Source organism: Cuculus canorus, chromosome 1, assembly GCF_017976375.1.
Source record: "Cuculus canorus isolate bCucCan1 chromosome 1, bCucCan1.pri, whole genome shotgun sequence".
NCBI lineage: Eukaryota > Metazoa > Chordata > Aves > Cuculiformes > Cuculidae > Cuculus > Cuculus canorus.
This window is the reverse complement of record NC_071401.1, coordinates 206,736,205-206,759,263: the sequence shown is the minus strand read 5'-3', so window position 1 is coordinate 206,759,263 and position 23,059 is coordinate 206,736,205. Positions and strand designations below refer to the sequence as shown.

Sequence of the window (23,059 nt, the reverse complement as noted above, 5' to 3'; positions counted from 1 at the left end):
AGAGTGGGGAGGCACTGGTCCAGTTTGTCCAGAGAAGTCGTGGCTGCCCCATTCCTGGAGATGTTCAAGGTCAGATTGGATGTGGCTTTGAGCAACCTGATCCAGTGGGAGGTGTCCCTTCTCATGGCAGGGGGCTGGAATTGGATGGGCTTTGAGGTTCTTTCCAACCCATTCTGTGTTTTTACGATCCTATGATTTTATGATTCTATGATTTTACAATTCTATGATTTTACAATTCTGTGATTTATTGATTCTGTGATCCCCCAGAGGCCCCAAACAGGCCTCAGGCAAGATGCATGTCACATCTAAAGCGTTAATTTCATTATCTAAACCTAAAGTGACAGTTAGCTGCTCCTGCCACCCCCACCCCCCGAGCCGCCATAACAGCCCGCCTTCCCTCCCTGAACTACAACTCCCATCATGCCCCGCGTCGAGACGCCGGTAGAATGCATCGCGTAGTGTCGCAGGGGCTGCTGGGAGTTGTAGTCCTGACTGCCCCTCAGCCGCGGTGTCGTTAAACGCACGGCGGCTGGGGAGGAAACTACCGGCTCCCGGGAGGAAGCGGGGGCGGCGAGGAGTAAGGGCTGCGGCCCGGGACCGGGATGTGGTTCAGCTCGGGACTCTGCCTCGCTGTTTGAGGCCATACCATGCACCCAGCAGTGGCAGTGGGGCTGGTGTTCGGCGGCTGCTGCAGCAACGTGGTGTTCCTGGAGCTGCTGGCCAGGTGGGAGCAGGAGGGAAGGGTTGGAGAAGGGAAGGGATGGGAGGAGAGGTTGGAGAAGATGAGGGAAGAAGTTGGAGAAGGGAAGGGATGGGGGGAGAGGTTGGGGAAGGGAAGGGATGGGGGGGAGAGGTTGGGGAAGGGAAGGGATGGGAGGAGAGGTTGGAGAAGGGAAGGAATGGGAGGAGAGATTGAAGAAGATGAGGGGAGAGGTTGGAGAAAGGAAGGGATGGGAGAAAAGGTTGGAGAAGATGAGGAATGGGAGGAGAGGTTGGAGAAGGGAAGGGATGGGGGGAGAGGTTGGAGAAGGGAAGGGATGGGAGGAGAGGTTGGAGAAGGGAAGGGATGGGAGGAGAGGTTGGAGAAGGGAAGGGATGGGGGAGAGGTTGGAGAAGGGAAAGGGAAGGGAGGAGAAGTTGGGGAAGGGAAGGGATGGGGGAGAGGTTGGAGAAGGGAAGGGATGGGGGAGAGGTTGAAGAAGGGAAGGGATGGGGGAGAGGTTGGAGAAGGGAAGGGATGGGAGGAGAGGTTGGAGAAGGGAAGGGATGGGAGGAGAGGTTGGAGAAGGGAAGGGATGGGAGGAGAGGTTGGGGAAGGGAAGGGATGGGAGGAGAGGTTGGGGAAGGGAAGGGATGGGAGGAGAGGTTGGAGAAGATGAGGGGAGAGGTTGGAGAGGGGAAGGGATGGGAGGAGAGGTTGAGGAAGGGAAGGGATGGGAGGAGAGGTTGGAGAAGGGAAGGGATGGGAGGAGAGGTTGGAGAAGGGAAGGAATGGGAGGAGAGATTGAAGAAGATGAGGGGAGAGGTTGGAGAAAGGAAGGGATGGGAGGAGAGGTTGGAGAAGATGAGGGATGGGAGGAGAGGTTGGAGAAGGGAAGGGATGGGAGGAGAGGTTGGAGAAGGGAAGGGATGGGAGGAGAGGCTGGAGAAGGGAAGGGATGGGAGGAGAGGTTGGAGAAGATGAGGGGAGAGGTTGGGGAGGGATGGGGAAGAGGTCGAAGAAGGGACGGGATGGGAAGGGAGGGGAGGCTGGAGGAGGGAAGAGATGGGAGGAGAGGCTGGAGAAGGGAAGGGATGGGAGGAGAGGTTGAAGAATGGAAGCGGTGGGAGGAAGGCTTGGAGAAGAGAAGGGATGGGAGAAGAGGTTGGGTCCCACGGGTCTAGGGGCTGCAGGGGTTCCCCCATCCGTTTCAGGGCTTGAGGGGGGGAGTGAGGCACTGGCACAGGTTGCCTGAAGAAGTTGTGGCTGCCCCATCCCTGGAGGTGTTCGAGGCCAGGTTGGATGGGGCCCTGGGAAGCCTGATCTAGTGGGATGTCCCTGTCCATGGCAGGGCATTTTGAATTGGATGGGATTTAGTGTCCTTACCAACCCAAACTATTCTATGATTTTATGATAGGACCTTGGGCAGCCTAATCTAGTGGGAGGTGTCGCTGCCCATGGCAATTGGAACTGGATGGGTTTTAAGGTCCCTTCCAACCCAAACCATTCCCTTCCAGCCCAAACCGTTGGCTTGATGATCTCAAAGGTCTTCTCCAACCTAGTGATTCTATGATCACCATTTCATAGAATTGAAAAAGTTGGAAAAGGCCTTTGAGACTGAGTCCAACTGCCCCTCTCCACTACTAAAACATATCCTTGAGCACCTCATCTACCTGTGTTTTAAACACCTCCAGGGGCAGCCTCTGCCAGTCTGTTCCAGTGCCTGATAACCCCTTAGGTGAAGAAATTTTTCCTAATGTCTATTCTGAAGCTCCCCTTGCACAACTTAGGGACATGATTTAGTAGTAGACAGGTAAGGTTGCACTTGATGATCTCAAAGGTCTTTTCCAGCCTAGTGATTCTGAGTCTATGAAATTGAGGCCATTTCTTCTCATCCTATCACCTGTCTCTTGGGAGAAGAGACCCAACCCCACCTCGCTACAACCACCTTTCAGGGAGTTGTACACAGTGATAAGGTCTCCCCTCTGCCTTCTTTTCTGTAGGCTAAACAACCCCAGTTTCCTTAGCCGCTCCTTGTAAGACTTGTTCTCCAGACCCTTCACCAGCTTTGATGCTCTTCTCTGGACATGCTCCAGCCCCTCAGTGTCCTTGTTGGTAAGGGCCCAAAACTGAACCCAGGATGTGAGGTGTGGCCTCACCACTGCTGAATCCAGGGGCACAATCACCTCCCTGCTCCTGCTGGCCACGCTGTTTCTGATACAGGCCAAGATGCCATTGGCCTTCTTGGCCACCTGGGCCACTGCTGGCTCATGTTCAGCCACTGTCAAGCAACACCCCCAGGTCCTTTGCTGCCAGGCAGCTTTCCAGCCACTTTTCCCCAAGCCTGGAGCACTGCACAGGGTTGTTGTGTCAATAGCTCGATGTTCAGATGGAGATTAGTAACAAGTGCCCTTGTGTGTAATTCCTCTTCCCTCAGAATTAACATACAAGGTTAATTTACTCAAAGATGTGGAGGGAGGATTTCGAGGGGTGGTGCAGGTCACCCAGAGCTGGCTCCTAGGGTGGCCAGACCCCTCACAGCTCAGGGAGCAGCCCCAAGGCTCCTCATCAGAGTGCCTGGAGTGGCCTAGATGTGGGTCACCAGGTTCCAGCCTTCTGTCACCATATGATGGGTTTTGGGCAGGGTATTGGGGCTGCCCTCCTCAGCTCAAGCCCAGTCTGGTCTTGTCATGGGTTCCTTCAGTGTCCTGCCCCAGCACCAGGGATCTGCTGTGTCTGCTGGCATAGGGACCACTGTTTTACCTGAAATTAATAAAACGAAACTCCCGAAATGAAGTATATTGTTTAGAGAGGACACGTTCCTTTTATTCTGCACAGGGTGCTAGGTGGAATATATTCCTCAAAACTCATACACCTACTGGAGACCCCAAAGGCCTACTTATACAAAACCAATGCTCAAAATCGCACCTAGCTAATATAATTGTTGCACCCATCTGGTACAGATACTCATTAGGTTACACAATTCTACTTTAACACAAAATTGCTTATTTCCTTTCCACATCCTTAGTTAGGATTAAGATGTCACAGAATCATAGAATTGTTTGGATTGGAAGGGACCATGAAGGTCATCTAGTCCAAACCCTCTGCAGTGAGCAGGGACATCTTCAACTTAATTGGGTTGTCCTTCAGGTGATCCTTAAACAGTCATGACTTCTCCCTGTCTGATATCCTTTCCTTGTTTCATCAGACTTAAGACTAAGTATCTCTGTCCCTGAGCAGAGGCCAGGATGTTTGTAGATGACATGAAGTGTCCGCATCTCTGGGCAGATACTAGGATGTTTGTGGAAGTTCCCAAGTGCCTGCATCTTTGAGATCAGGATGTCTGTAGTAAAGAAACGAGGGTGCGAAATACATTCTCCTTATACCCTTGGGTAACTACCACATCACTCTGGCCCTAACACATCCCCACTAGCCCTTCTCTCTGATCCCAGCACCTCGCACAGCTGAAATCCCAATGAGAAGATGTGCAGGAGCTGGCTAGGGATCCTCTGGAATTGCAGGCAAGGCTGAGGGAATGTTGTCCTTCTGGAAGTGTGATCTTTAGAAGCGTTACACGGCTGCAAAGCCAACGTTATGAGAGCAAGGAGTCCCCTGTGGCACTCAAAGCAAAGGCAAATTGCCAAGTTGCAGAGAGAGGAGGGCTGACCTTTGGGGAATGTCCAAGTGCTGTGTCACCTTCCTTACTGGGGTGGAGAAAGGCTGGCATGGCTTGGATAAGGTCATGGTCTGTTAGGTTTGTTTTCTGGGCTGGTCAGGAGGCTTTGTAGGCAGAAGTGTTGGACCTGACTGGAAAAAAGTAATGGTGAACTGGTTCTCTGTCTACAACCACAGTATCATAGAATGGGTTGGGTTGGAAGGGACCTCAAAGCCCATTAAATTCCAACGCCCCTGCTGTGGGCAGGGACACCTCCTACTGGATCAGGTTGCTCAAGGCCCCATCCAGCCTGGCTGTGAACACCTGCAGGGATGGGGCAGCCACAACTTCGCTGGGCAACATGTGCCAGTGCCTCACTACCCTTACAGTAAAATCTAAATCTAAATCACTGTCTCTTCTAAATCAGTGAACCTAATCAGTCAATCAGTGTGGAGCTGCATGCTCTGACTATTCATTACTATGTTTGCTTCAGTCATGCCCAGGCTTTCAAAATTAGTAGTTAAAACCTGTCCTTCCTTCCTGCCCACCCATTATCATCACAGCTCGTTAAGAGGGTAAGGAAGTGCAAAGGAGCCTGACTCTGAAAGTGAGGATATTTGCTTCAAAGTGGGAGGCCAGGACATATCTTAACACAAGGTTGCAAAATTGCTCAGCAATCAGTAGATAAATCAAGAAGCAGTTCCTGGAAGAAGAGACCTTGTGTGGTGAGTTGTGTTTCTTCTCCAGGATTGCTCCAGCCTCTCCCTTTCTTGCTTGTCTTGTGCTGCAACATCAGTGAGGGAGAAGGAACAGGCCCCTTTGAGGTTAAGAAAGCTTTGCAGCTGGCTTTACGCATCTGGCTTTAAATTGGAAGGGGAAAGATTTAGATTAGACATTAGGAAGAAATTCTTCCCGATGAGGGTGAGGAGGCACTGGTCCAGGTTGCCCAGGGAAGTTGTGGATGCCCCATCCCTGGAGGTGTTCAAGGCCAGTACTCTAGGGGCCTTGGGCAGCCTGGTCTGGTGTGAGGTGTCCCTGCCCATGGCAGGGGCTTGGAACTAGTTCATCTTTAAGGTCTCTTCCAACCTAAACCATTCTATGATACTATTATTTGCTTGCAAGAACCGCTTAGGCTTGTGCGTCCTTCAGCCAGACCTTAAAACCAAATCGAGCCATTTGGCCCTACTCATAGGCCTCATTAGGTGTCTAAATAAATCCTGGAAAGAATTTTTAGCAGCAAATTCTAGATTTCCACTTATAGAATCATAGAATCATTAACATTGGAAAAGATCTGAAAGGTCATAAAGTCCAACTGTCAGCCCAACACTGCTGTGCCTACTAAACCATGTCCTGAAGTGCCACATCTACATGTTTTTTGAACACCTCCAGGAGTGGAGAAACCATTACTTTCCCTGGCCAGCTTTTTCCAGTTGCAGATATCTAATAAAAGCTGCTTTTTACACACAGGCTTCTCTTAAGCATTGGCTCTCATCCACTTCAGGAATTCCTTTGTTGATGACAGCTCACTTGCTATGCCCCTTTCTTGCCCTGTTCACCTTTGGTCCCTAAATAGGGGTAACACTGGTTATTTCTTTGTCTCTTAGTGTTGTGTAAAGGGGAAAAAAGCCCATCTTGAAGATGAATCTTCCCATAACAAGTAAAATCCTGGAGCAGGATCACAGGAAAAGGCAGTGACCAGACTGACAGTCTAGTGGGGAGTAATAAAGGTGATTGGAAGAAACTTGTTCAGGATTTATGAGGAAAGAGTAAATGAATGAGAACTGTTTAGTCTAGAGATGCCTGAGAAGAGACGAAAGACTTTAAACGCCTGGAGAATGGCTGCAGAGAAGAGATAAATTTTTCTGCTGGGATCTGGAGGCAGAGCAAGAAATAAGGGGCTTAAATTGCTGTGAAAGAGATGTAAAGCAGGCCAAAACCCAGGTTTGCTCTCTTTCAGTGTAATGAAGTGGGTTCATAAGAGAGAAAGCAGGGAAACTCCTCCTTGGAGGTTTTCAAGAGCAAGTTAATCAGGCCCCTGCCTGAATAACAGAAGGAAGCCTGGGTAGGGCAAGAAATGCCACCCAATTCCTTCCATTTGCTCTGTCTGGAGTAACCTAACCTGTTCTGATTGTGCCCTTCACTAACTATTCTGGGGGTCTGTCTTTGAGCTGTGATGCCAAAGCTCTGAGGGACATGTACGTACAGGCCTGGTTGGACAGCCTATGATCTGCTTTTCGCCTTCTGAAGCTGTGTCCATGTGAGGTGTCTTCTCTAGAAACTTTTGAGCCTCTGTATGGTAGATCTCAATGGCGTTTTCTTCCCTTTAAGGTACAAATAGTGGGAGGAGTGATCTTCTGCAGGGGTTGTTTAAGTTCTCTATGAAATGAGAACCTCTCTAAGCCAACAATGTGTGCTTGCAGCCCAGAAAGCCTACTGTATCCTGGGGCTATGTCCAAAGAAGCGTGACCAACAGGACAAGAGAGGGGATTCTCCCCCTCTACACTGCTCTTGTGAAACCTCAGAAGAGAAGGCTCACCACCCTCACAGAAAAACATTTCTTCCTAAGATCTCATCTAAATCTCCCTTCTTTCAGCTTAGAACTGTTCCCCTCATCCTATCCCTGCACTCCCTGATAGTTGAGCCCCTTCCCAGCTTTCCTGGAGCCCCTTTCAGTACTGGAGGGTCACTATAAGGTCTCCCCAGAGCCTTCTCTTCTCCAGGCTGAACAACGCCAACTCTCTCAGCCTATCTTCCTATGGGAGGTGCTCCAGCCCTCCGATCATCTTTGTGGTCTCCCCTGAACTCCCTGTAACAGATCCATGTCTTTCCTGTGCTGAGGGCTCCAGAGCTGAATGCAGGACTCCACATTATGTCCATGGTTGCTGTTTCTTGTTCAGATCCTATAGCCTGGTGGAATGTCATACAGACCTGTGAGACCTGACCAGTTTCTTCTTTCACCTCCTGACTCAGCCGTATGCCCCATTATGGGAGTGGCTGCTTGTTTCCTTTTGGGAAGTGTTTAAGGAAGGGATTGCCGCTCATGTATCTACAAGTACAGGTGAGTAGATACCTGCAGGGAAGTGCCTAATGTGAGAACTTGGACAGATAAAGGTAAAGCCCATTCAGGCTGTTGGTCACGCTAGGATTATGAGTGTTTAGCCTCTCTTTATTGAAACCCAATGCAGTGTTTGTTCTCTCTGGCATTCCTCTTATGCTTATGTGTCTTCTCCATGCCTGCAGGCAGTTTCCAGGATGTGGGAACATAGTGACATTCTCCCAGTTCCTATTTATCGCTGTGGAAGGCTTTATCTTCGAAGCCAACTTTGGGAGGAAGAAGCCGGCCATACCAATAAGGTACAGTCAATCTGAATGCTTTTGCTAGGCACAAATTTACTGGCTATCTATTACCTCAAGAAGTGTTTAATAAAATGGCTCATCCTATCTAAATCCCCGCCATTTTGCAACGTTTGCCTCATTGAGAACCTGTCATGCCTGAACTCTTCCTTTATTGAGGATTCTTAATAGGAAATTACCATCAGTTACTTTCCTGTCTAAGAAACAAGGGCAGTATTTTGCACAGTTAGGAGTCTGCTTGTTTGAAGAGCTCTCTCTGGGTGAAATGGGTGCGGGAGGGAGGGGTTTACTGGAAGAGCAAATTGACTTTTCCATTTCTCCATCAATTGTCTCTTGTCCTGGCAAGAGTCTGGCATGTTCATGCTCTCCTCCCTGGGCTGAAGTGAAGCAAGGAGGTTTTGTGGGGCTTCTTAGCAGATTGCTGAGCCTGTTGCAAAACTGGGTGCTGGGCTGAATGCACAGGACAGAGATTCTCATAACAGAAAGTTGAGGGCAAGTTTAGTGCCATTCATGGCTGCATCACAGCGAGGAACTTCAGTTTGTGGAGGCTTTCTAGCTTAGGTGTGGAACCATGGAGGTGCGCAGCCATTTGTGGGTTGGGGCCAGTCTTGTTTCATATCTTTACCAGTGATCTGGGTGAGGGGATCGAGTGCTCCCTCAGTCAGTTTGGAGATGTCACCAAAATGTGCAGGAGTGTTGGTCTGATTGAGGGCAGGAAGGCTCTGCAAAGGGATCTGGCCAGGCTGGATCCATGGGCTGGAGGGCAGGAAGCTCTGCAGAGAGATCTGGCCAGGCTGGACCCATGGGCTGGAGGGCAGGAAGGCTCTGCAGAGGGGTCTGGCCAGGCTGGATCCATGGGCTGGAGGGCAGGAAGGCTCTGCTGAGGGATCTGGCCAGGCTGGATCCATGGGCTGGAGGGCAGGAAGCTCTGTAGAGAGATCTGGCCAGGCTGGATCCATGGGCTGGAGGGCAGGAGGCTCTGCAGAGGGACCTGGCAAGGCTGGATCCATGGGCTGGAGGGCAGGAATGCTCTGCAGAGAGATCTGGCCAGGCTGGATCCATGGGCTGGAGGGCAGGAATGCTCTGCAGAGGGTCTGGACAGGCTGGATGGATGGGTGAGAGGGCAGGAAGGCTCTGCAGAGGGATTGGAACAGGCTGGATCCATTGGCCCAGGTGAATTGCATGAGGTTTAACAAGGCCAGGTGCTGGGTCCTGCACTTTGGTCACAACGTCTACTGGGAATGCTCCAGGCTTGGGGAAGAATGACAGGAAATCTGCTCAGCCGAAAAGGACTTGGGGGTACTGGAGATCAGTGGCTGAACATGAGCCAGCAGTGGCCCTGGTGGCCAGCAGGGTAGGGATCGTGCCCCTGTTCTCAGCACTGGTGAGGCTGCACCTGAAATCCTGGGTTCAGTTTTGGGCCCCCAGCAAAGACACTGAGGGGCTGGAGCGCATCCAGAGAAGGGGAATGGAGCTGGGGAAAGGTCTGTAGCCCAAGAGTTCTGGGGAGCAGCTGAGGGAACTGGGGTTGTTTAGTCTGGGGAAGAGGAGGATGATGGGAGATCTTATCACTCTCTGCATCTCCCTGAAAGGAGGTTGTAGCGCGGTGGGTGTTGGTCTCTTCTCCCAAGTAAAGGATGAGAGAAAATGGCCTCAAGCTTCTCTAAGGACTTCCCAGCTACATCCAAACTCTACTGATCTCCTTGATAGCCCCTGTCACAGACTCAAGAGCTTGGTGGGCTCCTGCTCAGCTCCAGACCTTTCCTTGCAACCCATAATCTGTTCCCAATGTGTCCTCCCAGTGTGAGGAGGTGAGGCACGCACACAGCTATCAGCTTTTTTTTTTGTATTTCAGGTACTATTTCATCATGGTGGCCATGTTCTTCACTGTTAGTGTGGTGAATAACTATGCCCTGAACTTAAATATTGCCATGCCACTGCACATGATCTTCAGATCAGTGAGTACTGTCAGACTATCCTTTTCCTCCTCATGTGACATCTTTTTCCATTGTTTCCACAAGCCCTCTCCCTGGTGCACGTGTTCTGCCACGCTCGCTTTCCCTGAGGGCATCAAAACCCTGTGCAAATATTAAACTCCAGTAAACTTGGTGGTACGGAACCTTGCTCTGAAGGCTCAGCGGGGTCTCTCACTTTCACAGTGTTGACCATTAAGTGTCCCTGAACAGACGAGGAAACGGAGACTCACATGGGTTTCCTATTTCCAAAGGTGATGGGGAATTAGCGATGACAAACCCAAGCCCAGACTCTGGCTGTCAGCCCTGAATGGGCTGAATTGCTGGCTGAAGGGACCTACCTTTCACTTCCACCACACGGCTACACCAAGCGGTTCATGTCCTAGTCTAAGAGTCATGGTTAAACACCCCAGGTCAGAGAGCATGGATTTGGCATTCTTCCACTTGTGCTGTTACTGCATAGCCCTTTGTTTTGGAAAATACTATTAAAATGCATCTTCTTTCAAGCGTAGATGAATGTCAGCCTAAAACGTCTGTTAAAACCAGGCTAAAATATCTTAAAACTAAAGACAATGGAGCCCCAGCTGTTGGGAATAACAAAATCTGCTGGGCAGGGGCTCTTCTCCCACAACACATCATGGGGGTGAGAGACCTGACATCAGGAGAGGGTAAAAACAAGAAAAATGACATCATTCTAGAAGCCCTGTCCCACATTAACCACGAAGGATGGTTCCTGTAGTCAATCTATGGAGCCATACTTCTGTTCCCAATTAAAAACACAGTGATTTGGCCACGTTCTGGTTTTTAGCACTCATTGAGTGTCATGAATGGGTCAAAAAAGAGGGAGGCCCACTGGCCAGAAGATCCTAGTAGGCTGTTTGCTCCAACGTCTTTTTTCCCAAGCCACTGAGGCCAACTTCTCCCCTCCTCCTACATGAAGTGAGACTCTCCCCACCCAGTCTCCCTGATCCTGTTCCAGAATGAGTTGGTGTTTTGGCATTATCTGTATTGAGTTTGTGGTGTTTCTCTGTGGTGGGCATCCCTGACTGGGGACTTCTGTCATCCTGACCTTCTGATTTATTTTTTTCCTCCTCTCTTTTCTTTCCTAGGGCTCTCTCATAGCAAGCATGGCTCTAGGTATCATAATATTGAAGAAAAGGTAAATCACAAGCCTGTTTTTTTATATCATCAGAGAATGCTTTGTCACTGACTTAATCCTGACTGGTGTTTAGTGCCTGACCCTTTCCTGTTAAACATTCCTGTTTTACTAATGGGGAAACTGGGACGCAGAGCTGCACCTGGACTAGAGGCTGGAATAGTTCCCTATTTCCACCACCCCTCAGTCCTTCATTTAAGGCAAACATAGACTGAAGAGAAAGCTTTTACACATGGCTGCAGTCCTCTGCATTAGCTCTTCTCTTACTTGTGTGAGGCCAGCACTGCTCCTGATGGATGGGAATGCTGGGTCTGGCTGGAATGGAGTTAACTTTCTTCATAGCAACTCATATGGCCTGTTTTGGATCTGTGGCTGAAACAAAACAACGCTGACAGCACACTGGTGTTTTGGCTATTTCTGAACAGTCCTTACAGTATCAAGGCTTTCTCTTTTTCCCATTTTGCCTGCCTGGGGCGGACAAGAAGCTGGGGAGGGGTGCGGCCAGGAGAGGAGACTCAAAATGTCCAGAGGGATATTGTGTGATGGAGCATGTCCAGAGGAGGGCAGTGAAGCTGGTGAAGGCTGTAGAGAACACGTGTTATGAGGAATAGCTGAAAGAACTGGAATTGTTTAGCCTGGAGAAGAAGAGGCTGAGGGGACACCTTATCGCTCTCTGCAGCTCCCTGAAAGGAGGTTGTAGAGAGGTGGGTGCTGATCTCTTCTCCCAAGAAATAAGTGGTAGGATGATAGGAAATGGCCTCGAGCTTGCCAGGGGAGGTTTAGACTGGATATTAGTAAATATTACTTCACTGAAAGGGTTGTCAAGCATTGGAAGAGGCTGCCCATGGCAGTAGTGGATTCTCCGCCCCCGGAGGTGTTAAAAACACGTATGGCCATGGCACTTCGGGATATGGTTTAGTCGGCATGGTGGCATTGGGCTGATGGTTGGACTAGATGATCTTAGAGGTCTTTTCCAAACTTAATTATTCCATGATTTCTATGATATAGTGTCATTTGCTACAATATATTCCAGGGTCGAGGAAGAAAGGGGTTAGGGGCTTCCAAGATTGCCAGGCTTGTAGGAGGTGGTGAGTGATTGCCTTTGCATTGTTTTTGTTGTTATTTTTCCTCCTCTCGCCTGTTAAACTCTGAGTTTTCTCACTGTTGCTCTTTCTTGCTGAAAGAGAGATTTACATTAGCTGTTAGGAAGAAATTCTTTACAGTGAGTGTGGTGAGAGGCTGGCCCAGGTTGCCCAGAGAAGTCATGAATGCCCCATCCCTGCAGGTGTTCAAGGCCAGGTTGGATGAGGCTTTGATCAACCTGATCCAGTGGGAGGTGTCCCTGGCCATGGTACAGAGGTTGGGACTGGATGAACTTTAAGGCCTCTTCCAACCCAAACCATCCTGTGTTCTAAGATTCCATGATTCTCGTTCTCCAGAACCAGATGATGTGCTCAGCTGCTGTCTCGGGTAAACCCACCACAGTGGGCAAAGACATCAGGACAGGAGGGTCATTCCAGCTGATTGTGGGACCAGTGTGGGCACGGCCCCTGCCATTCCATCACTAAGCAAAGATCTATGCTGGCTTTGGGATCCTTTGGATCCACCTTTGGAGAGGGATCCTTTACTATGGGCAAGGAGATCTTGGTCCAAATGCTTCTTTTTTTGTTGCAGTTGGAGTAAGTTGGCCTTTCCTCCCAGCCGTGTCTAATGTTAGGTGATGGGTATGTGCTCATTGCCTCAAGTTCACACTGGTGTAGAACCACATGATTGGCAGGGTCAGCCCAATCACTGGGACATGGAACCGCTCTGTGTGGAGAAAGGATGGAGCAATGTCAAGATTTGGAACAGGCTGCCCAGGAAAGTGGTGGAGTCACCATTCCTGGAGGGATTTAAAAGCTGTGTGGATGTGGCACGTAGGGACATGGTTTAGTGGTGGAGTTGGTAGTGTTGGGTTTATGGTTGGACTTGATGATCTCAAAGGTCTTTTCCAGCCTAAAAGATTCTGTAATGGAGCAAAATGCAATGGAGCAGGGAATGAATGAAACGAGGCTGGGCTGAGTCACTGACATCTCTCCTCTTCCTGATGCAGATACAGCATATATAAATACACGTCCATAGCCCTGGTGTCCCTGGGGATCTTCACCTGCACTTTCATGTCTGCAAAGCAAGTGGTAAGAATTGGAAGGGGCCTGAGGTCATAGCCATGAACCTTATTGACAGGAGGAGCTTCTGTCAGCACCATCATCAGTTATTCCCTTTGCTTGACTGATATTGGAGAGACAAGAAGTCTCCCAGCTCTAGCTCTGCTCCCTGAAAGCTTTTACTCCTGGTTGCATTTTCCTGTGGCTTGGAGGGAAGGGATGCATGCGGTTTAACTGAACGACAGATACCTTTTATCTTGTGTTGTTCGAGTTGCTTTTTGCTGAGAATATACCAATTGGGGTTGTTCAGCCTGGAGAAGAAAAGGCTCTGGGGAGACCTTAGAGCAGCTTCAAGTACAGAAAGGGGCTCCAGAAAAGCTGGAGAGGGACTTTTTCCAAGGACCTGTATTGATAGGACAAGGGGGGATTAGCTTTAAATTGGAAAAGGGAAGATTTAGATTAGCTATTAGAAATAAATTCTTCATGATGAGGGTGGTGAAGCCCTGGCACAGTTTTCCTTGGAAGTCGTGGGTGCCCCATCTCTGGAGGCATTCAAGGCCAGGTTGGATCAGGCTTTGAGCAGCCTGGTCTGGTGGGAGGCATCCCTGCCCATGGCAGGGGGGTTGGAAGTGGATGATCTTTAATGTTCAACCCAAACCATTCTATGATGCTATGATTTCATTGCTAGAGAGATGACAGCTAGAAGCTGTTTTTTCCTGCCCTTTCTATCATGTTTTGCAGTTTGGAGTGAGGGAATCTTAAACAAAACTCTTAAAATTCCTTAAATCTCCACTCTTCTTAGCCCATATTGTCAGCTTTCGGGCTAGATTTTTCCAGACTTGTTGTAATCCAACATGACTTTGTGTGACCCTTGAAATAAAGTGAGTGGAGAACAGGAGGGAGTGAAGAAAATCCATGTGTGATGCCACTTTGGGCTTCTCCTGGGTCATCACCCACAGCCTGATCTTGTCAACTGAAGAGAGAAAAAGTGGTGGTCAAGGGAAAAATGTTTGCACTTAATCCAGCTGTGAGAGACTGGAAATGAAACAGGACTGTCAAACCTCCAAGTCCCCCATCTTTCAATAGCTGTTTCTACTCAGGGTGTTTGTGCAAAATCTCTGCTGTGCAGTCTGGCTCTCTGTTAATCCAAATAAACTCTCTGTAGGCGTGGGCTTTTGGTGTGGCGTACAGCATTGTGGCAGAGGTGAGGAATCTAATTTGTCCTAAACCACACTAAAAAAAAATCATCCTACTGTGAGTTTTACCCACGGCTGACAGCATCTACTGGCCTGGTTTCCTCAGCGTCTTGATTGAGAGCCAGAGCCCTGGTTTTAGGATCTGACTGGGGCTTGGCTAGAGCTTGGGATACTGGCAAGACTTGGCTTTCTGATGTCCTCGGCCATGTGGTTTGTGCAAAGCAGACCGTGGTGGGAGACCCTGTGCTGAGGTTAAGTTGTACTGAGCATCTGGTGGGTGTTGATTTGCAAAGAATGGGGTTTTGTGGTTTTTTAGTTCTTGGCCCTTGTTCTTTCCTGCACAGCCTCCTCGGGGATGGGGACAGAGGAGCCTGCCCGTAGGAGCTTTGTAAGTGGCACTGATTATTTTTGTAGTTGAAGAGTTCAGTCTCTGGCCAAGCCAGGGCATTTCTTTCAGAAAAACTGCTTTCTTGATCAGATATTTACAATTTTTGCTAGAATTTGGAGTATTCCCTGAAGTGGAGTGAGAAGCAAAATTCCTACCACCTGAGTTCAGCCAGGGGAGCAACTCTGGAGAAAATGAGACTTTGGATGGTCTTTGCTTTATGGGCTTGCTTGGAACACACCACATAAACCAAGAGTGAGGCAGAGGCAGGTCCGAATGAGCTGCAGGGACATGGTAGCTCATGGTGACTGTGTTGTGTCTTCTTCCACCAGGCGTCTGACTCCAGCTTAAATGAAGAGGATGGACTTCAGGTTTTCTTGTGGTGGCTGTTAGGTATGCGAGTGCCACATCTCCAGCCAACCTTGCTGGCATACTGACAACACTCGGCTTTCTGATGTCCTCAGCCATGTGGGTTGTGCAAAGCAGACTGTGGTGGGAGTCCCTGTGCTGAGGTTAAATTGTGCTGAGCGTCTGGTGGGTGTTGATTTGCAAAGAATGGGCTTTTGTCACACTCATTTGTGTGAGGAGACACTCTTCATTTGGCCAACAAGTTAAATATGTCATCTAAGGGGCTTCTACAAGGTAGTAACTTAGTGACAGAAGGAGGCCACATTCACACATTGTTGTAGATATCGTCTTGATTTCTCATTGAAAAGTAGCCCTACCTGATACACCTGATGCTGTGAGGGAGTCCAGAGGAGGACACAGGATCGAACGGCTGGAGCACCATCCATACAGGAGAGGCTGGGAAAGTTATGGTTGTTCAGCCTGGAGAAGAGAAGGCTCTGGGGAGACCTTATAGCAGCCTTCCAGTACTTAAAGGGGCACCAGGAAAGCTGGGGACAGGCTCTTTATTGTGGAGTGCAGGGATAGGACGAGACGGAAGTTTTCGAAGCTGAAAGCAGGAAGATTGAGATGAGATCTTGGGAATAAATTGTTCACTGTGAGAGTGGGGAGGCACTGGCACAGAGAAGTCATGGCTGCCCCATCTCTGGAGGTGTTCAGGACCAGGTTGGATGAGGCTTTGATCAACCTGATGGTGTGGGAGGTGTCCTCGCCCGTGGCCGGGGAGTTGGAACTGGATGATCTTTAAGGTCCCTTCCAACCCAAACCATGCTGTGATTCTCTGGTACACTGCAGGGAGGGAGAGGGGCTGTAGCCGCTGAAGTGTTCATTCAGCACAACATATCATGGAGAAGTCTTTAATATCTGGCACTTGAGTCTATTTTTATACCTCCAACCTAGACCTGTTGGTGGCTTTTCTGGGAACTGATGTGATGTCAGTACTAGCAAACAACTCTATCCCTGGGATCCCAACTCTGCTTGCCAGGGCTGAGTCTCTTTTTAAAGAGATGAACTTTCCAGAAGTCTCTTGGCACCTCAGCCTTTGTAATAAGATATCTGTGTACCCAAAACTATTATCAGTTTTCTTATCAAGTATGGATGCTTTGGCTTTTTTCTCTGAAAGCCGAATTGTAACTTGAGTTATGCCCTCCCTGAGCAGTGTTGCAAGACTGTGCTTCTCTTCCAGGTATTGCTGCACTCACGTTCGCCCTCCTCATGTCTGCCAGGATGGGGATTTTCCAGGAGATGCTATACAAGCAGTTTGGGAAGCACTCCAAAGAGGCCCTTTTTTACAATGTAAGTGATCATTCTGTGTCTTTTCTCTCGCTTTTACTGGGCAGATAAAACTGGTAAAAGAGTCCCTTCCCCTCTCACCCTATAGGATCCAAAGGATCACATATTGCAAGGCTGGAGCAGAGAAGAGTGTGCTCTCATCCAGACCTGTGAGGCAGGTTTCTTAAGATGAGCAATGGGGTGGGTTCACATAAATCTGTTAACATCATGTCTTTACTTTTCCCTCCAGCATGCGTTACCACTCCCTGGCTTTCTCCTCCTTGCTCCAAACATCTACCACCATGCAGTCCTCTTCAGCCAGTCTGGTGAGTGTCATACAGATAGATCCTTGCTTCTGTCCTCTGCAAAATGCTGTAAGAAGCTTTCAGTCCAGCAGTTGTGCATATCAAACTTGTCTTGGGATCACAGAAATTATAGAATGGTTTGGGTTGGAAGGCACCTTAAAGACCATCCAGTTCCAACCCCCCTGCAATGGGCAGGGACACCTTCCCTGCACCAGGCTCTGCTCAAGACCTCTTCCAATCTGGCCTTGAACACCTCCTTGAACTTTGAACACGACTTCCCTGAGCAACCTGTGGCAGGGCCTCACCACCCTCATTGTGAAGAATTTATTCCTAATCTCTAATCTAAATCTTCCCCCTTCCAATTTAAAGCCATCCCCCTTCGTATCACTCCATGCCCTTGTGGTATCCAACCCCTTTGAATTTTCAGGTTTGATAGAAAGCCAAAAGCCAAAAAAAGCCCCTGTGCTGTCTCAAGGACATTGTCCAACTTTTTCTCCATGGTAGCCCAGATGCCAGCATGGTTGGGCAGGTGGTGATTGCTGGCTGCTGAAAGTCTGGCCGCAGCTGCTGACCGTTCTGCTGGTGCCAAGCCATGAGGTGCTCGCTGTTTGGATGATTCTGATTAAAGCCCAGGTTTCTCACACAGGCCAGTTGGGCCCATCCAGGTTGCTCATCCATCTACCCAGAGCTATACATCTCATTAAGTTTAATAGTAAAATTCAGCAGGCTTCTCCATGCCAGCAAACTTCATAGAATGGTTTGGGTTGGAAGAGACCTTAAAGTCCATCCAGTTCCAACCCCACTGCCATGGGCAGACACCTCCCACTGGATCGGGTCGCTCAAAGCCTTATCTGACATGGCCTTGAAACTCCCTGCATTCCTGATCTTGTGGAACTTCAGGGATCTTTGCTGAATAGGTTTGCTGGTTCTCTAATCTGTGGGAAGGGAAATTGTTTGCATGCATAGATTGGTTCAACTTGTTCATTGAAGCCATGTACAAGGTCCCATACCTGGGTCAGGGCAATCCCAGCCACGAATACAGGCTGGGTGGAGAATGGATTAAGAGCAACCCTGAAGAGAAGGACTCGGGGATGCCGGTGGATGAGAAACTCAACATGAGCCACCAATGTGTGCCTGCAGCCCAGAAAGCCAACCATATCCTGGGCTGCATAAAAAGAAGCATGGCCAGCAGGGTGATAACGGGGATTCTGCCCCTCTACTCCGCTCTGGTGAGACCTCACCTGGAGTCCTGCATTCAGCTCAGGAGTCCTCAGCACAGGAAGGACATGGATCTGTTCAAGCAAGTCCAGAGGAGGATCATGAAGATGATCTGAGGAATGGAGCACCTCCCATATGAGGACAGGCTGAGATACTTGGGATTGTTCGGCCTGGAGAAGAGAAGGCTCTGGGGAGACCATAGAGCGGCTTCCAGTACTAAAAGGGGATACATTAAAGCCGGGAGGGGTTTTTGATCAGGGAGTGAAGGGTTAGGATGAGGGAGAATGGTTTTAATCTGAAAGAGCAGATTTAGATTAGAGTTCAGGAGGAAATGGTTTCCTATGAGGGTAGTGAGGCACTGGCACAGGTTGATCAGAGAAGTCGTGGCTGCCCCATCCCTGGAAATGTTCAAGGCCACGTTGGATGGGGCTTTGAGCAGTCGGATCCAGTGGGAGGTGTCCCTGCCCATGGCACGGGGTTGGAAGTGGATGATCTTTAAGGTCCCTTCAAACCCACACCTACAAGTCCATGATTCTGTGATCATCACAAAATACTTCTAGCATCCTCAAGGACAGCATGAGGTCACCCCTGGGGAAAGGCACATAGTAGTTCAAAAATGGGAGTAACAGGCCCAAATCATCAGCAGGTGTAAACACGGACCCTTTAGATTTTGTTTTGTTGGTGTGATGCAGGGTTAACCACGCTTGCACTCTCAGAGCGACACACTTGATTCATCCAGTTTTAACAGCAGAGCATGTGACCTTCACGGAATCACAGAACTGGTTAGGTTGGAAAAGACCTTTCAGATCATCGATTCCAACTGTAAACCTGACACTGCCAAGTCCACCACTAAACCATGTCCCTAAGTGTCACATCCACACGGCTTTTAAATACATCCAGCGATGATGACTCAACCCTTTCCAGGGCAGCCTGTTCCAAATCTTGACCTTGCTTCATCCTTTCTCTCCGCAGAGCCATTCCAGGTCCCAGTGATCGGCCTGACCCTGCCAATCATGTGGTTCTACCTCCTCATGAACGTCATCACTCAGTATCCTGACAAAGCTCAGCTTGGGGGTGACAGCAGAGTGGGAGAGGAAGAATGGGATGGGGGTGCTGTGGCCTTGGAGTCTTCCCTGCATTTGGGAGCTGATATTTGTGTAACTCAGTAAATATAGAGTGGAATGTAACCTTGGACTTTTTTTCCAGGGTGGCTGAAGCCTGCCACCACCTCCCCAGGGACAAGCTGCTTGGGATAAACTCATGGCAGTTTTGCCAGCCAGCTTTAGGGTGGATGAGGAGTTATTTGTTAGATATTCATATGTGGAGCCTTCCAGGCAGAGAGGAAAGATCTGGAAGTCTGGTGAAGCTGAGATGCCCTCGAGAAAGGGACTCTTCAGTCCAGGGCCTGTTACCATTTTCCTCTCATTGTGTCTCTTCATGCTCCTCCATGAAGCCCCTTGTTTATTCTGCCTTTCCCATGTCCTCTCAGGGCAGGAAGGAGAATTCTGATGTGAGAGAATGTCAGAGAAGAAGGAGAACGAAGTCTGATTTTAGCTTCCCTTAGATATGTGGCAGGGGCTGTAAACCCTGTGCACTGTTAACCTTTTGCCAATACCTAGTTGGGTTGGTTTCTCTGTCCCAGAGGAAGGTCGGAGGGAGTCTGGGAGATTTGGGATCTCATGAAGCTATTCAGAGCTGTAGAAATGCTGATCTGAGGACAAGGAAATTTTATGCCTTCTATAACCAAACTGCGGATGTCTATTGCCCAGTGCTTTTCATTCCCAAAGGCCGTTTTATTCCCTCTGTAACAGGACTGGGACTATTCATTTCCAGTCCTTTTCATTCCCGAAGGTCTGCCCAGGTATTGTCCCTCTTCAGCCTCAATGTCTCCTTACCTTCACTCAACTCAGATACGTCTGCATCCGAGGCGTCTTCATCCTCACCACGGAATGCACCTCCCTCACCGTCACGCTGGTGGTGACGCTACGCAAGTTTGTCAGCCTCATCTTCTCCATCCTATACTTTCGCAACCCCTTCACGGCCTGGCACTGGCTCGGCACCGCCTTCGTCTTTGTTGGGACTCTCATGTACACGGAGGTGTGGAACAGCCTCGGGCCTTTCTTGGCCCGCTGGAAGAAGAGGCCAAAGGAGGAGTAGCAGCCACGGACTCTCTGCAGGGACCTTTTTATTGTTTTATAGAGCAGAGCAGCAGGGAATCCCCCAGAGGGGGATTGTTTTTATAACACAGGGGAGGTGTTGGCTGTGCCAAGCTCCTGGGAAATGTGAAGCCTCCACTGGGAACCGATCTGAAATGGATCCTGGAGAGACGATACGGTTATTTTTGCAAGGTTAAATTTCTTTTGTGTAACTCCTCCGGCTTCCAACCTCTCCCTTTGTTTTTTTTTTTTGTTTGAATAACCCTTTTTAAGTAATGTAAAAGCCAGTTCTCTGCTAGAAGCCCAACGTTATCGTGGTGTTGTCTCGTCCTTCCAGTTTTCATGTGCTGGACCCTCAACCTGTGTGGTGCCGTCCTTTAATGTCCTGGTGGCCATCATGGATGGCTGAGCATTGGGGGAGTGCTGTTTGTGCCAGGCCTGGCTGTTAACCTGAGTCCTTGGTGCCTGATCTTGTTGGATACATGTGTAGCTGGAGCCTTGCAGTCTGACCAGTAGATCCTCCACTGGGCAGTGGCTCAGGTAGCTGATCCAAGCCTCATCGCTTGTAGCACGACCAGTTTTGGAGCCTGAGGAAACCAAGAAGGGTGATGCTAAGGAGACAGAAAGTGTTACCTTTGCAGCCTTCTCAGGGAGATGGTGAAGTGCTGTTGAGACTTCGCTGAGGCTTTGGGCATTTCCTGCTGCTTCACCAGCTGGAGAGGATCATGGGTTCCTCCTGCCTTGGTTAGGTGCTCAGTGCAGGTCACTTCTCAGTTGCTTCCTGCTGTTTCCCTCATTACAAGTATGTTTTGTGAGCTTTGTTTCCACAAACCATGCTGAGCCACCAACGCGTCTTTGATCCCCTCAGATCCAGCCACACCTCCCAGATCCAGCCACACCTCAAGGTTCAAACGATGCCAAGAAACTTAAGAAGGGCCAGTGCATCTGAGCTTATTTCTGCTGCTGGCGGTGAGCTGGTTTTACCATTCCTTCACCCAGTTCTCCTCTCTTCTCCCACCCCTTGGGCATCAGCTTTGCTTGTGGCATCATAGCAGCTCTCACCTGGCACAGGACCGGTGTCTCTTGGTGTCACCCCTGGGTGTCACAGCTTGTCTGGAGCTGCAGGAGCTTTGGGTTTGTGACTCCCAGCAAGGTGAGGAACAGCAGCCGTAGCTTTCCCAGGAGCTGCTCATTGTTGGGCAGGGTGTTAGCATGGAGCTTTGGAGTAGCTGGGAGCACTGTTTCGTGCTGCCTCACTTTTCCTGGAGCATCTTGTCCTCATCATTGTGATACTGTCCCTGCTCAGCTGGGATAATTGAGGCACCCAGCAATGTCAGCCTGATTCCCATCAAGCTTGGACACGTAAGGACTTGTACTCTGTTATTCCTCCACCCACCGATGGCTTCCAGCCTTGGTGTTTGCAGCCCTTCCAATGTTAAACCTGCGCTTGCGGTGGGTGAATCCCAGCTGGCAGCAAAGCACCATGAAAAGATGGGGAGATAAAAGAGCAAACCCAAGGAAAACTGTGAGTAGAGCTGAGTATGGTTTAACAGCAAAGGAAAGGGGGAAACACCCAAGTGATGCAAAGGCAAACTCCTCACCATCTCCCACCATCAGACCTGTGCCTAGTCAGTCCCGGAGCAACAGCCACCTTTCCCAAACCTCCTCCCTTCTGGTTTTATTGTGGATTTTCAGCTGTCTTGACTTTGCCCCTTCTCAGGTTCTTGTCCACCCATGGCCTAATTGGGGGTGGGAGGCAGAGTCGGAAGGGAAAAAAGCTAAAGCCTGGGTGATGTATGAGCAACACTGATATGTTGGCAGCGCTGTTTCAGCCATAACTCCAAAGCACAGCACTGTATGGGTCACTATGGACAAAGTTAACTCCACCCCAGGCAGTAGGATGCTGATGGTATCTGCAGCTCACTCCTTCCTGGGGTGCTGAAGGGTTTTCCCTTCTGGTTTTGATTGTTCCTGAGCCTGAAAAACCTGGGATGCTTCCAAGGAATTTGTAGCTGGGGAGGCTGTTTGCCAACGGCTACCCCCGGCACCTCGTGCAGGTCAGCTCTCGCTTCCAGGTGTTTGTGCAGGCTCCAGGAAAGACTCTGCAAGGCAAACCCCTTCTCCCACACCTTGATCTTCAAAGCTATTAACACAGAGCTTCAGGTGTGGCAGGGAGGGAGGGGAACACAACGCAAACCCAGCACGAAAGCATCAGGGACGCTGGTGGTGTTCATCAGAGCTTAAACCACTGAGGTGTTAACACCAGGCTGGAACAGGTTGGGCAGTGGGAGCTGTAACTCCTCGTAGGTGGCCATGGTGGTGATTGCTGTAGCCTGGGCTGGGGATTTGAGCAAAGCAATTGCTGAGCAGGTGCCTGAGTGAGCGTAACAGACTGTACATAACCTACTTGCTAGGTCGCTCTTCGTATCAGCAGCATTCCATGTTGTCTGCAGTTTCTGTGTGGTGCTGGTAGGTCTGCGGATGCTTGGGTTTCTCTTTTTTTTAACCATGTGCTGTACTTCGTCTTCACTCCCACCAGATGTCAACAACAACGGGTTATTATTTGGCATTTGGGTGTATTTTTTTACTGTGTGATATGTGTGTTTCTGAATATTTATAATAGTTAGATCATTGCAGAAGTGGCAGCGATTCCCTTCCTGTTGTAGGAGAGTGGGTGAACTTGCCCAGCTGTGAGATGGAGAGAAGGACCATGTAGGAGGGTCCTGTTAGCCAAAACCAGTATCTGAAGCCAGGGCTCCTTCCCAAACAGGGCTATAGGTTTCTTTGGATTTTAATATTTGCTGTAGAGATAATAGCATATATTTTTAGCAGAGGCTGGATGAGCAGGTGAGCCAAAGTACTTTTTGACCAGTGTTGTGCATTTGCAGAGCTGGTGGGTTTAGGGTGACATTTTTGGTTTTGTTTTAAATGCAAAATAAACGTGTATCCTCTTCAAAGTGCGCTGGTCCTCTTGTTTCTTCATTCACACGTTGCTGCTGGTAATCAGATTGGAAAATAGGGCTCTGGGGAGACCTAATAGTGACCTTCCAGTACCTGAAAGGGGCTACAAGAAAGCTGGGGAGGAATTTTTACAAAGGCTTGTAGTGATAAGACTAAGGAGATGGGTATAAACTGGAGAG

General features: G+C 49.4%; 1 protein-coding gene across 1 annotated transcript; it reads left to right on the top strand.

The window, feature by feature from the left end:
• Positions 1-502: 502 nt before the first annotated feature.
• On the top strand, positions 503-22,882 carry SLC35B4 (solute carrier family 35 member B4). Its single transcript, XM_009563394.2, has 10 exons — positions 503-724; positions 7,596-7,709; positions 9,565-9,667; positions 10,792-10,841; positions 12,931-13,012; positions 14,896-14,956; positions 16,155-16,264; positions 16,491-16,566; positions 18,736-18,811; positions 19,674-22,882. Exons 1-10 carry the CDS (start codon positions 648-650, stop codon positions 19,918-19,920), a joined length of 996 nt encoding a protein of 331 aa, XP_009561689.1. The 5' UTR covers positions 503-647; the 3' UTR covers positions 19,921-22,882.
• Positions 22,883-23,059: the final 177 nt, after the last annotated feature.